Here is a 17,894-nt window from a genome sequence, read left to right on the forward strand (position 1 = left end):
TTGATGATATTCTAATTTTGTGAGGAGCACTTGTATATAAACGTTTAAATCATCCCCCAATTGCCCAATTAAAAATAAAACAATAATTTTAAAAAATTAAAAACCCAACATATTTAGTATTGCCGGGTTCATAATCGCCAGATCTATCAAGATATAAATAGAATTAATCCAAATGGTAAACGGCTTAGCGAAAAAAAAAAAAGTAAAACTGCCAGAATTACGTTTTTTGGTCTCCACAACGTTGCATTAAAATGCAATAACGGGCGATCAAAGGATTGTATCTACACCAAAATTGTATAATTAAAAACGTCAGCTTGGCACACAAAAATTAAGCCCTCACCCGGCCCCAGATCCAGAAAAATTGAGATGCCTTGGGTCTTGGAAAATTACATAATTGTTATTTTTTTTAAATAAACTTTGGATTTCTTTCAACACTTAAATAAAAAAAGAACCTAAACATGTTTGGTGTCTACAAACTCATAATGACCTGGAGAATCATAATGGCAGGTCAGTTTTAGCATTTGGTGAACATGGTAAAAAAAAAAAAAAAGTTGTGGAATTGCACTTTTTTGCAATGTCCCAGCACTTGTAATTTTTTCCCCGTTTTCCAGTACACTATATCGGAAAACCAATGGTGTAGTTCAAAAGTACAACTCGTTCCGCAAAAAAAACAACCCATCACATGGCCATATTGACGGAAAAATAACAAAATGATGGTTCTGGGAAGAAGGGGAGCGAAAAACAGAAACACAAAAATGAAAATGGGCTGCGGCGTGAAGGGGTTAATCTGTCACTACTAATTGTCAGTTGTACAGTAATAATTACAAAATTCTCAATTGCGTTACATTTCAGTTAATACTTTTCTTTGTATACTAGATTGTGTGCAATCCCTGCTAATCTCGCACAGCTCAAAAAAGTACACGTCATATTATCAACTACTCAAGCATGAAAGAATTTAAAGAAAAAGTTCACAGGACTATAGACAATATACGACAACCTTAAATATTAAAAATAAATATTTTTAATGAACACATTCTTCCAGATTCTGAATACAGTGTATTAATGTTCACATCCTTTGCAATGATATAATTTAGACATCATGGAAATGTCCTTGAAACGTCTGTATGGTGGCTTTAGTGGGCCAATGATTGTCACAGGTAATAGCTTCAGTACAGCAGTTGCAATCTACTAATATAGATTTATCTTGTTATTACTGCTATAGAATTATATAGAAAATAGTCATATTGCGGTGGTTATTGTTAGCTTTTCCAGTTCCAAGGAATACATAAGTCTCCATCTTGCAGCACAGAGTAGTAATGAGAGACGCACAGATGCATCCCCACCAAGTTGGGCAGAGGTTCCTCAATCAGTCGTCGACAACAGCTGATCATCTGCTCGCATGATACACTGGGCTCCTTATACAGTCTACTTAGCAACGCACTGTCTTTGCATGCGCTGGTTAATTCTTGTTCCTTGATTTTTAGCCTATTTAAATTTGGAGAATAACAAAATAAAACATTATTTTGAGGCTTCAGATAACCAATTTATTTACTATGGCACAGTAAATTAAAATAGGACAATTGTACAAAAGTAAAAAAGAAGATTTTTATTTTTGTACTATTTCTACGTTATCCCTATTATTTGCAATACTGGCAGCTGAATTTGGATAGACTGCAGGGTGACTGACTGTCCTATACGTACACAACTATTAGGCCACGTGCACACTAGCAGTATTTGGTCAGTATTTTACCTCAGTATTTGTAAGCCAAAACCAGGAGTGGGTGATAATACAGAAGTGGTGACGTGTTTCCATTATATTTTCCTCTGACTGTTCCGCTCCTGGTTTTGGCTTACAAATACTGAGGTAAAATACTGACAAAACTGAACTTATGAATGTAGCCTTAGGGTATGGCTCCACGGTCCGGAGGGGCGGCGGTATCGCCGCAGCGGCGAAGCCGCTCGGCGCTAAGCCCCGCCCCCTTCCTGGGACGCAATCATGCCGTATGTGTTAACTCTTCACATCCGGGATGATCGCTCGCTCCCATAGGGCCCTGTGATATGCCTTGCGGGGACGCTGCGTCCCCGCAAGGTGTACGGACATGCTGCGATCTGAAAAGACGCGCAGCATGTCCGGAGTCGCAGGGCCGCCGCGTGCGGGTTTCCACGCAGAGTGGAGACGGGATTTCATACAATCCCCTCCACTATGCTGGAACATCTGGACGCTGCAGCTCTGCGCAGCGTCAAAAAAGCAGCGTTTCCTGACCGTGGAAACATACCCTAACTGAGAGATCAGGTTACAGCTCTTGCCAATACACATCTAGGGAGAGAGGAGGAGAGAGAAAGGAAGAGAAACATGAGGAGAAAGGTAAGTTTAGTGAGAAAATGAGAGACAGAGGAAGAAGAGAGAGAGATTGTTCCACTCCTGACTGTGGCGTACAAATACTGATAGAAAATACTGACTGTGTGAACATGGTCTTATTCTGTAAAACAGGTTGATTTTTAATACATAAACGTGTCTTCACTCATATGCAGATATTTATATCTGCTTGTGCCGTCTAATGATAAGGAAATACAGTACAGATTAATAGGTTTATTTAAGCAATAAATCAGAATTTATTTATTTTTTTACTTAAATCCAGATTTGACCATACAAAGCACGATCTGAAAGGCTTATAGCTAACCAAAGCAAAACTGGCCATAAAAAATGGTGGCACAGTCTGAATGATAAATTTGATGCTTCATATTAGACAATTTTACTTATGCGACATCTAGGTAGGCTTACTTTAAACCACAACCCTTGTAACTAACCCACACTGCACTTTGTAGACACCGAGTAAAAAAGATATTATGGGTCAAAAATACATAATTAGATTTCAGCATATGGCACGTATAGTACTTTTTTTGGAGCAAACTTAGCCAGCATTGTGCCGCATTTGTAGTAAATTAATTTTTAATTTTCCTACCAGATTTATTATATTGGACATTAACAAAAGCTTGAACTTTCTGTTCTAATGATCTGTGGGATTCCAGTAATCAGAAATGTATCCCCTATCCAGTGAGAAATGTCCTTTGGGGTACAACTCTATTAGCAACCAGCATCCCAATAGTGTAAAATATAGAAACACTGATAAGTAACTCAGAGCTTAGGGTACCGTCACACAGTGCAATTTTGATCGCTACAACGGCACGATTCGTGACGTTCCAGCGATGCATTTACGATATCGCTGTGTCTGACACGCTACTGCGATCCGGATCCCCGCTGAGAATCGTACGTCGTAGCAGATCGTTTGAAACTTTCTTTCGTCGTCTAGTGTCCCGCTGTGGCGGCATGATTGCATTGTGTGACACAGGTTGTATACGATGTGCGCACAGTAACCAACGGCTTCTACATCGCAAATACGTCATGAAATTATCGCTCCAGCGCTGTGTATTGCAACGTGTGACCGCAGTATACGACGCTGGAGCGATACTTATACGACGCTGCAACGTCACGAATCGTGCCGTCGTAGCGATGAAAATGGCACTGTGTGACGGTACCTTTAGACCTACAAGTGTATGACCAGCTTTAAAGGGAACCCGGTTCCCTCTAGATATGCTATTTAACTACAGATATGGTGGTAATCTGCAAGTAAACAGCATTGAAAGCATGTTAGGCTGGTTTAATGGAGCTGCCAGTACAGGGAGGAAATGACGTTATATTCTCCCTGCAGCCACTTGTTTCCAGTCATTGTGACGGTGAAGGGAGCATTATAGCCATCACTCACTGCAAAGGGAGTGTGCTGTAATCCCTTCCTGTCACATTGATTGACAGTCTGTTCTGCACAGTTGCTGCACACATGTGCTGTACAGCAGGCTGTCAATCAAAGTGCCAGGAAGAGACTAAAGCACAGTGCTGTCAGTGAGCGGTGGCTGTAACAGCTCCCTAACCGATGACTGGAAGGGAGTACTGCAGGGAAGCATATCACTGCATTCTCTCCCTGTAGCTGCTGCTTTAGTAAACGAGCAAGACATGATTTAAATGTTATTTACCTTGAGATTGCAGTGCTGTGGTCCTGGGTTCGAGTCCCATCAAGAACAACATCTGCAAGGAGTTTGTACTGTATGTTCTCCCCGTGTTTTTGTGGGTTTCCTTCAGGTTCTCCGGTTTCCTCCCATAATCCAATGACATATTAAATTTAGATTGTGAGCCCCAATGAAGACAGTGATGATACTGTCTATAAAGCGCTATGGAATATGGCACCCCATATAAGTGAGCATAATAAATAATAATCTACAGGTGAATAGCGTTTTTGGAGGTGACAGGTTCTCTTTAAATAATGCATCCTATAGAAAAAATACATCTGTATGTGAAATGTCAAGAAGGAAACAAAGAAAAGACACATTCTAGCTCATTATCACTTACTCTTCTTTTCTTTTTAACTTTTCTCTTGCTTTGGGAGCATGAGCCAGAAGAAACCATTGTAAAGATGGTGGGTCACACGCAGCTGGTATGATGAAATGTCCCATCTCATGTAACCGTGGCACATAATGATCGCTGTATATTATAGGAAAATACACACAATTTGGTTTAGAACAGCAGCCTAATGTTAATGTCCTACCAGTGTCTGTAGATAGTGTAAATGGATGTGAAAATGAAAAAAAAAAAAAAATACTGTGTATGTAAGTACTATCACAGCTCGGCATAACTTCAGATGTGCAATGGTCTCCTTTGTCGCACGTCCAGTCTTTTTATTTATAATCTCAACATATAACGTGTTCTGGTTAAAGGATGATGAAACCTACATTAATAAAGCTAAAGGTAACTTGTCTACACTGTAAATCTACAGATTGTTCTGTATGTTCCTGAAATAAACTGAGTTTATTATGTACAGTTGTGCTCTAAAGGTTTACATACCCCGGCAGAATTTTTGCTCTCTTGGCATTTTTTCACAGAATATGAATGATAACACCAAAACTTTTTCTTCACTCATGGTTAGTGGTTGGGTGAAGCCATTTATTGTAAAGCTATTGTGTATTCTCTTTTTAAATCATAATGACAACCCAAAACATCCAAATGACCCTGATCAAAAGTTCACATACCCATTTCTTAATACCGTGTATTGCCCCCTCTAACGTCAATGACAGCCTGAAGTCTTTTGTGGTAATTGTGGATAAGGTTCTTTATTTTCTCAGATGGTGAAGCTGCTCACTCTTCTTGGCAAAAAGCCTCCAGTTCCGGTAAATTCCTGTGCTGTCTAGCATGAACTGCGCGCTTGAGAACTTTTGATCAGTGTCATTTGGATGTTTTGGGTTGCCATTTTGATTTAGAGAAAACACAGTAGTCTGACAACAAATGGCTTCACCCAACCACTAACCATGAGTGGAGAAAAAGTTTTGGTGTTATTATTCATATTCTCTGAAAAAAAAGGCCAAGAAAGCAAAAATTTTGCCGGGGTATGTACGTTTGAGCATAACTGTATATAATGTAGTGAAAGTGTATTAAAATACTTGTTTCAGTCTTCCCTGGTTTCTAGCTCCGGACGTCTTCTGGCCCACATGACCACTCTTCAGCTTTGTTGGCTCATACTATGTGGGACAATATTGTTTTTCCAGTGTAAGTGTATGAGATTCAGCATGAGGAACCATAGACTTAGGGCTCATGCAGACATCCGTGGATCTCGGTCTGATCACAGCCCACAATGCACAGACTGGCTGCAGCTCTCTCAACTCGAGCGTGACAGATGCAGCCAGTCCGTGCATTGTGGTCTGTGATCGGACCGATTCGCACAGAAGACTGAATGAGCTATTCTAATCTGTATGAGCTATAGGGTCCAATTTCAGTTCACATGGGCCAGAGTGGTGCTGGTAACCAGCAAAGATGGCAATCCATAAATATTTAATACATTTACATCATATACATTATTAAACGGGGAATTGATAAAGCATTTACTTTACTTTGTGTTACAGGAACCAATATCCTAAATACGTTAAATAAAATGAAGAGGTCTTTAAATAATAGCATATTATTAGTGATGAGCGAATATACTCGTTACTCGAGATTTCTCAAGCACGCTCGGGGGTCCTCTGAGAATTTTTTTAGTGCTCGGAGATTTAGTTTTTCTTGCCGCAGCTGAATGATTTACAGCTATTAGCCAGCTTAATTACATGTGGGGGTTGCCTGTTTGCTAGGGAATCCCCACATGTACTTATGCCTCTACCTTGTGCCAGTCATTACACTGGCTACCCATCCACTCCAGAATCCAGTACAAAACTAATACCCTCATCCACAAAGCACTCCATGGCTCAGCACCACCCTACATCTCCTCTCTGGTCTCAGTCTACCACCCTACCCGTGCCCTCCGCTCCGCTAATGACCTCAGGTTAGCATCCTCAATAATCAGAACCTCCCACTCCCGTCTCCAAGACTTTACACGTGCTGCGCAGATTCTTTGGAATGCACTACCTAGGTTAATACGATTAATCCCCAATCCCCACAGTTTTAAGCGTGCCCTAAAAACGCATTTGTTCAGACTGGCCTACCGCCTCAGTGCATTAACCTAACTATCCCTGTGTGGCCTATTAAAAATAGAAAAAAAAAACAAAACACATAATCAGGTTCCTTGCATCGTGTTCTCATACACTTTATGCAGTTAATAGCACTCTGTGTCTGTACTGCTACATACTTAGGCAGTTAACTGGTTCATGCAGCTTTACATGAACACCCGAGCCTTACACTATGGCTGGTCCAAATAACTAAAGCAATTGTCACCATCCACCTCTCGTGTCTCCCCTTTTCCTCATAGTTTGTAAGCTTGCGAGCAGGGCCCTCATTCCTCCTGGTATCTGTTTTGAACTGTGATTTCTGTTATGCTGTAATGTCTATTGTCTGTACAAGTCCCCTCTATAAGTTGTAAAGCGCTGCGGAATATGTTGGCGCTATATAAATAAAAATTATTATTATTATGCTGGCTAACAGATGTAAATCATTCAGCTGCGGCAATAAAAACTAAATCTCCGAGCACTAAAAAATACTCGGAGGACCCCCCGAACATGCTCGAGAAATCTCGAGTAACGAGTATATTCGCTCATCACTACATATTATACAATGGATTCGATTTGCCAGTGTGGAGATCCCTAATTTGGTGTGAGGAACAGAAATCTGCAGTTACAGGTCCACTTTTCCAATCTTGCTGGATATTTGGGCATAATAAAATATGTGACTTTTTTTAATTATTTTTATAAATGTTTATCGAGCATCTGAATGAAAAAAAAATGAAACCAGCAAAATAAAATAAAAAAAAACATATTTTCCACAACAATCCTGCAATCCTCCTGATCTTTGCTTATATTGGCCAGCATGCAATCAGCGTCAGTGCTCGTGTGCCATCCTACTGGCTCTGCGGTGAGCGGTGATGTCAGTAAAGCATGGTACCTGACCGCTAAGTCACATAGTCTCTGCAGCGAATCAGCATTAAGTCACAGGAGAAAAGATATGACTAGGATTTCATTTTTGTTTTGTAAAGTATGGTTTTGTGTCACTTTTATAACACATCTGGCTCCTATAACTCCTTTAATTACTGCTGTCTGAATTGCCATCACTGTGAAGAAGCTGCATATTATACCAGCCGTCACTTACTTTTCCAGTATCATCTGCAGTCCACGTAAACTGCGGGGGTGAATGGGCACTCTTCTATTTAGCAGTTTTTTGCAGAATGCATCAAGGACGGAGTAATATTCCTCCATGGTCAATAATGGTTGCAGTTCCTCAATGTGAACTATATCTATTCCCCCAAGGAGGTGGCTAATCCGATCCTGCAGTTGCAGCAACTTTCTTTGAAGTACATAGTAGCTGGGTAACTGTTCAAAAAGCTTGAAAAAAAAAAAAAAGTAAAAAAACACCAAAACATAAAATAAATGTGATGGCACATTGTTTGCAAAGTGTATACCGTATACATTTTTAGTGTTAATATTTTATCCTCTGCATTCCAACCATTATCAGTATTGGTGTTTACATCTTTCAAATTAACCTTTATCATCTTTGTTAACCAAACGATTTAGGCAACAGCAATGCACCAAACACTATACAGAATTGGCACAATGTCGTCAGATTTCCCATGTTGTGGTCAGAAATAGAATTCACAGAAAAGCTGTGAAGGGGAGACATCAAGTCTGCATAATGCACACATCCGTGCCAGACACATACCACCACTCAGAGATAATCTTGTTCTGATGCTGATGAAACATTGCCATCTCATTTGCCAGTTCATCACCTGAATGATCATAGAGTGTTTCAGTAATATATAGAATTACATGTAAATATACATATTTATTACTGAAGCACAGATTCCAGAGGTCACAATAATGCCCCACCGGTGTCATTGATGCCCCTTTAAAATCAGCCCCATGCAGATATCTGCACGAGACAAAGGTCAGAATGGAGCCATGGAGCAATAAATGAATGGACTGATCAACGGAAATCTTCAAGCTCCGCACCCATGGCAGCAGAGAGGGAAACGTTGTACTGACAACAGACACGCAGCACGGTAATGGACAGTCCGGCGCTTTTTTGGTGAACTGGATCATATAGCTATGCTCACAAAAATGAGCTGACCTTTCTTTTATTCCAAATGGATCCCTATTAATTATATATATATATATATTCACAAGCAGATAAACACAATATTTATGATAAAATCACTGCAGTCCAATGTTTTTTTCAGGCTGGGTGTGCGGGATTTCATTCTCATCGACAGCCAGACACCAACAAATTATCCCCAACTCGAGCCATCCAGAAACTGCAAGTGGCACTGGAGTGCCGGATCCCAACGTTCACGGGATAATAAACCTATCAGGACACAGGGCATAGTGAAGGGGGTAATTCGGTGAGGGAGAGATTGATTAGAACAGCACTCTCACTGATGGACAAGGCAGTACATACAGGAGAAGCAGCAGTGCGGGGATGAGACCTGCTGTATACCGATTTATTGCCCATATGTCCAGGCTCCTGGTGAAGAGAGTGAACACCTCCTGCGCTCTGGCCTCCAATAGCTATAGCCAGGATGCGTAGCAGGCAGATGTCAGTACAGAAGAAGGGGCTATGGCAGTGGAATGTAAAAGTGTGCGCATATACTGTAATATGCTACAAACTCCAGCGTGCATGTGACAGTGATGTCATGCGCTCCCGTCGCTTGCACTCTGACATCAGCTGCTGGCTTCAGAAGAGGACGCTGCATGCCGAGGGAACAGACGGAAGGTGAGTATAATGTTTTGGTTTTTTTTCTATGCATTAAAGAACAGCGGCAGAATGGGGACATATACTAAGATGGGGGAATATATATACCAGGACAGAGCCCAGGATAAGGGACATATGAATCCCCCCATAGCACGCCCCTTGTTATAAGTCTGCAGTCACACAGAGTGACTGCAGACTTATCGATTTAGACTAGACAACCCCATTAAGGGAAAAGCCTAATCGTGTAGACTTGTACCATGTCATGGTAACTGGGTATACTGAACATAAATGGGGCATGTTTAAGGATGTACTAGTAGAATCTTGTACCTTATGGTGATAAAATGTTCAAGAATAAAAAGGATGAATAAAACAGTACAAAGTTTAAGGGTAGGCGAACATGGTCAGTAATAGCTCTTGTCCGCTGCGTCCAAAGCTGACGGCTTTTGAAAGCAGGTGATTCCGCATGTGTTCATTGAACCAGCTGGAATCACCACGTTCAATAAATTGAAATGCCGCGGTCTGGAAAGACGCGCCGCATGTCCATCTCCGTGGGTGATCCGCAGGCATCTTTGCATGCATAGTGGACATGGGATTTCTTGAAATCCCATCCACCATGCAGTAACATCTGGACACTGCGGAGGTACGCAGTGCCAAACCCGCAGCGTTTACTGATCGTGTGCACATACCCTTATAAGACAAAAACAAAGGGCATTCAAAATCTTGAAGGCTGAGAACACAGAAATAGCATTTCAGGAGCAAAAAGCTCTCAATAAGAAATGTAAAAAAGAAAATCAAGCTAGCAAAATTAGCTACTGAAACACACACACACACACACACACAATCTAAATATATCAATGCCAAAAAGAGTATCAGCCCCTTAACGACATGCACTAATATATATATATATATATATATATATATATATATATATATATATATATATATATATATAGAGTGCATGTCTGGTCTCTCCTTTTGATGTGGGCTCCGGTGCTGAGCACATGACAGCTGATTTGATCAGCTGACATGTGCCACTGACAGTCACGGGTGGGATCGCAATCCACTCGCGGGTGTTAACATGTTAAATGCCACTGTCAATCTCTGACAGCGGCATTTAACATACACGCGCCAGAAGTGCGTCACAAACCACTCCCATCGGCACCCATCACATGATAGCGGGGCACTGATTGGTTTGCATGACAACCCAGAGACCCCTGTGGTTGTTACTGCTGGCAGGCTATGAGAATTTTTGCTACACAGAGCAGGGCCTCAGCCTTGCTCTGTGTAGCACAAGCGGTCAGAAGATCGAAGCTTTAAGTCTCCTAGGTAAAAAGCGAAAAAAAAAAGGTTTTTATAAGTATTTACATTTTTTTTTTAAATATTAAAGTTCAAAGCACCCCCCTTTTGCCCTATTCAAAATAAAACAATTACAACAAAATCACAATACATATATTTGGTAAAACCCGCATTCATAAACACCCAATCCATCAAAATATAAAAATAATTATTAATCAAATCAGTAGACGGCATAATGACTAAAAAAAATTAAACCGCCAGAATGCCTTTTTTGTCACAACAACATTGTAATAAAATGCAATAACAGGCATCAAAACACTGTATCCATTCCAAAGTGGTATCGATAAAAACATCAGTTCGGCACACAAAAAATAAGCCGTCACCCAGCCCCATTTCACAAAAAAATGGAGACACTATTGGTCTCACAAATTTGGGATTTTTTTTTCACCACTTAAATGAAAAAGAACCTAAGCATGTTTGGTATATACAAACTCGTAATGACCTGCACAATCATAATGGCAGGTCAGTTTTAGCATTTGGTGAACATGGTAAAAAAAAAAAACAATTGTGGAATTGCACTTTTTTTCCTATTTCACAGCACTTGGAATTTTTCCCATTTTCCAGTACATTATATGGTAAAACCAATGATCTCATTCAAAAGTACAACTCGTCCCGCAAAAAAAACAAGCCCTCACGTGGCCATATTGATGGAAAAATAAAAAAGTTATGACGCTGGGAAGAAGGTGAGCAAAAAACAGAAATGCAAAAACAGAAAATGACTCAGGAATGACGGGGTTAAAAGATGATAAAAAGAAAATTATAGAAGACAAAGAAAAGACTGAGATATTAAACAGGCATTTTTCATCCAGATTCACCAATGAACTGACTGTTCCAGGGATCATTCAACAAGGCAACAATCAAAGCTCACCACCTCATAGAACTAGTTTAACATAAGAAGTACAGCTGCATCTGAGCAAATTAAACATTGACAAATCCCCGGCCCAGATGGAATTCATCCACAGATACTGAAGGAATTGAGCTCAGTAACTAACAGACCATTGTATCCCATATTCTTAGTCTCTCTTGTAACAGGGTTGGTGCCACAGGATTGGAGGATGGCTGACGTGGTACCGATATACAAGAAAGGTAAGAAGGTGGATCCAGTAACTACTGTCCGGTGAATCTGATGTCAAAAGTGGGCAAATTTTTTGAGGGCATCATAAGAGATGACCTGCAGAGATATATTGCAGAGAATAATATAATAGCTTACAACCAGATCAGATTCATGAAAGATAGGTCGTGTCTAAACAACAAATTGGGTTTCTATGAAGAGGTAAGTGCTAGTCTGGATGTTGGTAATGCAGCTGATGTGATTTATCTTTACTTTGCAAAAGCATTTGATACTGTAAGGAATGGGTAAGGAATTGCCTGAAAGATAGGAAACAGTAGTCATAAATGGTACGTTCTTTAGATGCGATATAGCCAACAATGGGGACCGCAGGGATCGATATTTTTAACCACATCTTCACAGCATATACAATTGCCTTATGATACGAGATGTGCAGCATCTGAAACAACGGATACTGGAAGCCTGTGCTAGCGTTTCTTCTGTGGTGTTGCTATCAGTGTGTCAAGAGTGGGAGAAGAGGGTTGCATTGACAATCCAACACAATGGGCAGCACTTTGCACACTTTTTATAAGGGGTTATAAACTTGTAAATAACTCATGAAAAATAAAGTTACGTTAAAACCAAGCCCACTGCTACGTCTGCGACCACAAAACGTGGCCGAGCCGACACCTCCACGTCGCCAGACCATGACGACGTGGGCGAGCGTCCCAAAAGGGGACGCAATGTGGACCCACTGGACCACAGAGTAACCTGGACCTACCCAGACTAGGGAACGGCAGCGAGCAGGGTCTGTGGCAGCTGAGCATGTGAACAAGATGTAGATATGCAGAACTAGACTACACCGCACAACTTCAGGTATGAAAAAACAAAGTTTACTTAAATGATAGCACAGTACATAACAAAACATAATGATGTCAGGATTCCGATTCCACATGTCAAGGAAGGGTACACGACTCAGACGTCAGACGATGGCAGGAGTCATCACGGGTTGATGCAGTCCAGGGTCATCTGGCACGGGCATACTAGGACAGCCAATCTTTCAGGCCTCAGGCGTAGCACAGGCTCAGCAGGAGAACATCAGACACCGATCCCAGAAGGACGTCATCTCGGGGTGGACCTCAGGACATCAGGAACACAGGCAGGACATCAGGAACACAGGCAGGACATCAGGAACACAGGCAGGACATCAGGAACACAGGCAGGACATCAGGAACACAGGCAGGACATCAGGAACACAGGCAGGACATCAGGAACACAGGCAGGACATCAGGAACACAGGCAGGACATCAGGAACACAGGCTTAGATGGACGTCTGACGATGGCAGGAGTCATCACGGGTTGATGCAGTCCAGGGTCATCTGGCACGGGCATACTAGGACAGCCAATCTTTCAGGCCTCAGGCGTAGCACAGGCTCAGCAGGAGAACATCAGACACCGATCCCAGAAGGACGTCATCTCGGGGTGGACCTCAGGACATCAGGAACACCGGCAGGACATCAGGAACACAGGCTGGACATCAGGAACACAGGCAGGACATCAGGAACACAGGCAGGACATCAGGAACACAGGCAGGACATCAGGAACACAGGCTTAGATGGGCGTCTGACGGTGGCAGGAGTCATCACGGGTTGATGCAGTCCAGGGTCATCTGGCACGGGCATACTAGGACAGCCAATCTTTCAGGCCACAGGCGTAGCACAGGCTCAGCAGGAGAACATCAGACACCGATCCAGAAGGACGTCATCTCAGGGTGGACCTCAGGACACAGGCAGGACATCTGGACACAGGCAGGACATCTGGACACAGGCAGGACATCTGGACACAGGCAGGACATCTGGACACAGGCAGGACATCTGAGACACTGGCGTGGCAGCCCAGGTCATCGGCTGGGACACTGGCATGGCAGCCCAGGAATCAGGACATCGGACACCGAAAGGACATCGGGAATACCGGAAAGACATCTGGGACACTGGCGTGGCAGCCCAGGAATCAGGATATTGGACACCGGAAGAACATCAGACACAGGCTGGACAACAGGAATACCGGAAAGACATCTGGGACACTGGCATGGCAGCCCAGGTCATCGGCTGGGACACGGAGGGCACAGGACCAGGTAGCGGAGGTCATCAGGTTCGTAACTTCGGCCGTCAGGCTCCGGACATCAGACCTAGGAAGGAACTCAAGCGTGATGGTGCTAGCTCCGCTGGACTGGAACTGGGCCAGACAGGGTTAGCACCGCATGGAAGGCTGAGCACAGAATAGTAAGAGCTCAGCAAGAAAACCGAACTCCATCTTTAAAAGATGAGCCCGGAAAGTTCAGTCACTGGGTGCGGGGCGTCAGACACAATAGGACTTCAGAAACATAACACAGACAGGTTCAGACAGGATCAGGTACTGGATATGCAGCCTCCAGGATAGGCGAATCTGGGTACTCTGCCCCCAGAACAGGCGAGAGACAGGTATCAGATCTCCCAGAACATACTGCAGACAGAACGGGAGCTGGATACCTCACAAGGCAAGACACAGAAACACAATGCAATGCTCTGGCCACGCCCAGTAGCAAAGAGGAAGTTTATATAGGAGCTGCTCCTCAGCAATAGGCTGAGGAAGCAACACAGGTGCACACTCAAACCCTGATAAAAGCAGGGTAGGTGTGGCCGCGCGCACCCTAAGCACAAACAGAAACCATTATAGCACTGATAGCACAGGAACTGTGGCCTAGGGCACCTGGCAGCGGCTGCTAGCCTGGACACACGTGAGAAGCCATGCACCAGCTGCAGAGGACCTCGCAAGCCAAGGCTAGCTTCCAAGCGGCAGCCAGGGACCGCACATGCGAGTGGCCATGCAGCAGAGCAAAGTCATCACAGCACATGTACAGCTACGCAGCGGTGGCAGGGAACTGAGCAGCATCCATACAGGTAACAGACAACAGTATCCCTGCACATTAGGGGGAGAGGAGAAAGGGTTAAAGCAGAGACATGCAAAAGTAACGCCGAAGAAACAAGGTATAAACCCAGCGGCGTTACAGTATCCCCTCCTCAGGCCCCCTCTGCTGATGACCCCAAAAAAAAAGTTTCAAAGAAAATTCTTTTGGGTAAGGCGGTAAGTCCCACAGTTCACAATATGGCAGCAGAGTTCATAGCTCAAACAATCCAACCGCTGACAAAGCGCTGGATTGAGCAATATAGTCCACTACCAAGAGGGATCCGAGCAGTCTAATCCGCTGACCAAACGGGGCTCGGGAAAGTTCTGCAGTTCACACATGCCCAGCGGAGTCCATGGCCAGAGCAAAGAGGAAGTTTATATAGGAGCTGCTCCTCAGCAATAGGCTGAGGAAGCAACACAGGTGCACACTCAAACCCTGATAAAAGCAGGGTAGGTGTGGCCGCGCGCACCCTAAGCACAAACAGAAACCATTATAGCACTGATAGCACAGGAACTGTGGCCTAGGGCACCTGGCAGCGGCTGCTAGCCTGGACACACGTGAGAAGCCATGCACCAGCTGCAGAGGACCTCGCAAGCCAAGGCTAGCTTCCAAGCGGCAGCCAGGGACCGCACATGCGAGTGGCCATGCAGCAGAGCAAAGTCATCACAGCACATGTACAGCTACGCAGCGGTGGCAGGGAACTGAGCAGCATCCATACAGGTAACAGACAACAGTATCCCTGCACATTAGGGGGAGAGGAGAAAGGGTTAAAGCAGAGACATGCAAAAGTAACGCCGAAGAAACAAGGTATAAACCCAGCGGCGTTACACCCACCATTGTTTTTCTTGTGAAATTCTCAATAAGTTTGATGTATCTTCCCATTGGAAAAAATAAAGTTGGATCCAAAATGGCCAACTTCAAAATGGCCGCCATAGTCACCACCCATCTTGAAAAGTTTTCCCCTTCCCATATACTAATGTGCCACAAACAGGAGTTTGATATCACCAACCATTCCCATTTTATTTATACATGGGCCACCCTGTAGATATAGAGTAATACACGTGGGACAGATTAATCCCATTGCTGCACATACATTAAATGGGAGTATACTCGGGACTACAGAACAGGAGGAGGACTTAGGTATTCTGGTTACAAGTAAGCGGAGCAGCAGTACTCAATGTCAAGCAGCAGCCTCAAAACAAGATTTTAGGGTTTGTAAAAAGAGATAAAATATCGCGATCCAAACATATTATTACCCTTTTATAAATCACTTGTGAGGCCACATCTAGAATATGGGATCCAGTGTTGGGCTCCACATTTTAAACAGTATATTCAGAAGTTCAAGTCAATTCAAAGGCGGACAACCAGTTTATTACAAAGGATGGAGGCCTCTCATCTGATGAAAGGTTGGAAAAGTTGAGCTTGTTTAGCTTAGAAAAAAGAAGTCTCAGAGGGTATCTCATTTACATGTATATTAAATATATATGTGGTCGGTACAAAGGACTGGCACATGATTTACTCCTTCCAAAGGCCATACTAAGGACCAGTGGGCACACATTACGGGCAGAAGAAAGGCGATTCCGGCAGCCAAATAGGAAAGCAGTCAGACTGTGGAATGGCCAACCACAGGAGGTTGTAATGACAGATACTGTAACAGCTTATAAAAAAGGAATGGCTGATTTCCTCAGTACACATAACATTGTGGGTTACAGAAAATGTAGTGAAAATTTTTTTAATCATTGATGAAGAAAGGTTAAACCTGATGGATCTGAGACTTTTTTCAACCTATGTAAGTATTTAAAAATAAAACAGAATACTCAGGGGAGCAGTGAGAATAAAATAAGACCAAAAACTGGCCTCTGACCTGGCGACAAGTTCTCTTAAGTAAAAAGATTTGCTGTAATTAAATACTATTTGTGGTTTTCTACATAATGCTACCATCTAGCAAATATCTCACTATTTACCCCCCAGTGATTTGCCTACCCAAACAAAAATGAATAAAATGTAATCAAAAAGTTGTATTTACTCCAAAATTGTACCAAATAAAAACTATAAGGCTAGGTTCGCATCGCGTTAGTGCCATCCGTTTAATGCATCCGTTAAACGGATGCGCTAACGCTGATGCCCAAATTAACTTTTTTCTACAACTGCGCTAACGCATGGTACCATTGCGTTGGCATGTGTTAGTAATAGAGGTCTATGCACAGCGAACGTGTCCATTCGCTGTGCATTAGACCCAACGTACCCAAAAGCGCTGTAGACCGCATTCAAGGATGCGTCACAAAGTAACGCTTCATCGCTAATGCATGCCGATTTTGACATGCGTTACGATAATGGATGGCAATAGGTGCTTTAACAAATCCGTTGCATTGCGTTAGTGCCGCTAAGAAAACTGGAATGCCCTAAGGCATTGTGGACCTAGCCTAACAAAGCTAGCCCTCACTTAGCTCAATCAGTGAAATAAAAAAAATTGTGTTTAAGAAATTTGCAAAATGAATGAAAGTTGCCTAAAAACAAACAAATTCTACTATACAATTTTTTTTTCATTTTTCATGGTATGTTGAATTAAAACTAGATCTCTTCCCACAAAAACAAGCTCTCATATAGCTAGGTCATTGAAAAAATAAAACTATTATGGCTCTTGAAAGGCAAAAAAAAGAAAACTGTCCATATGGAGAAAGGGATAAAGAGAAAATTACTGAACGCTGGGGTGCCAACCCAATCCATTGATAATTTTCTAAGAAAAGGAATTATGACGAATCAATTACGAGTGATGCACAGAAGAAAACAATTTGCATGGTTTGATACTACTCTTACAGACATTATTCTTGCAAAACATCTATCGGCATATACTTAGAATAGTCTACTTTGAAGAGAAACACATCTCTACTAAGTATCCCAGCACAGACGGATTCTGATTGCTCAAGTCTCCTTCATGCCATAAAACTAAGCTCCAGCCCACAATATGCACATAAATCAAGCAGTAAAACATTTCAGCAGCACATCATAAGCATCCGCTCTCCACTTGTGAGCCTGCTCTTATTTGGAGCAGTTTTCCTTTCATCCTGCACAGGAAGGTAGAGTCATTAAACTGATTATTCAGCGATGAGATCAGAACACCCAGAGGTTGATAAGGTAGTCAGGCAAAGTCACATATTGCCGAGCTGAAAGTATATAAAGCATCGGCGGCAAGTCTGATCAAAAGATCGGGACAAAGCAATCATTTTCTCAGATCAGTAAGAGGAGAAAGTAGTGTCAGAACCTATGAAATATTTCTATCCCAAGACCCGAGGATCTGTCAGCTCCTCTGATATTCCTGACTTTGGAAATAC

The 17,894-nt window shown here is 42.7% G+C and overlaps 1 protein-coding gene across 3 annotated transcripts in view; it reads right to left on the minus strand.

Annotated features, from left to right (window-relative positions):
• Nucleotides 1-1,003: 1,003 nt before the first annotated feature.
• TCAIM (T cell activation inhibitor, mitochondrial) overlaps nucleotides 1,004-17,894 on the minus strand; it is a 123,962-nt gene continuing 107,071 nt past the window's right edge. For 2 of the 3 annotated variants that reach the window (XM_077268980.1, XM_077268981.1), the window contains exons 9-11: nucleotides 7,616-7,848; nucleotides 4,403-4,534; nucleotides 1,004-1,485 (exon numbers count right to left, since the gene is read on the minus strand). In XM_077268980.1, coding sequence (XP_077125095.1) covers nucleotides 1,260-1,485; nucleotides 4,403-4,534; nucleotides 7,616-7,848 — 591 coding nt within the window. In that variant the 3' untranslated portion in view covers nucleotides 1,004-1,259. Of the gene's footprint in view, nucleotides 1,486-4,029; nucleotides 4,324-4,402; nucleotides 4,535-7,615; nucleotides 7,849-17,894 lie in introns of all 3 variants that reach the window. The other variant, XR_013216849.1, reaches the window with a different exon arrangement.

Source organism: Ranitomeya variabilis, chromosome 6 (assembly GCF_051348905.1).
Source record: "Ranitomeya variabilis isolate aRanVar5 chromosome 6, aRanVar5.hap1, whole genome shotgun sequence".
NCBI classification, from domain to species: Eukaryota; Metazoa; Chordata; class Amphibia; order Anura; family Dendrobatidae; genus Ranitomeya; species Ranitomeya variabilis.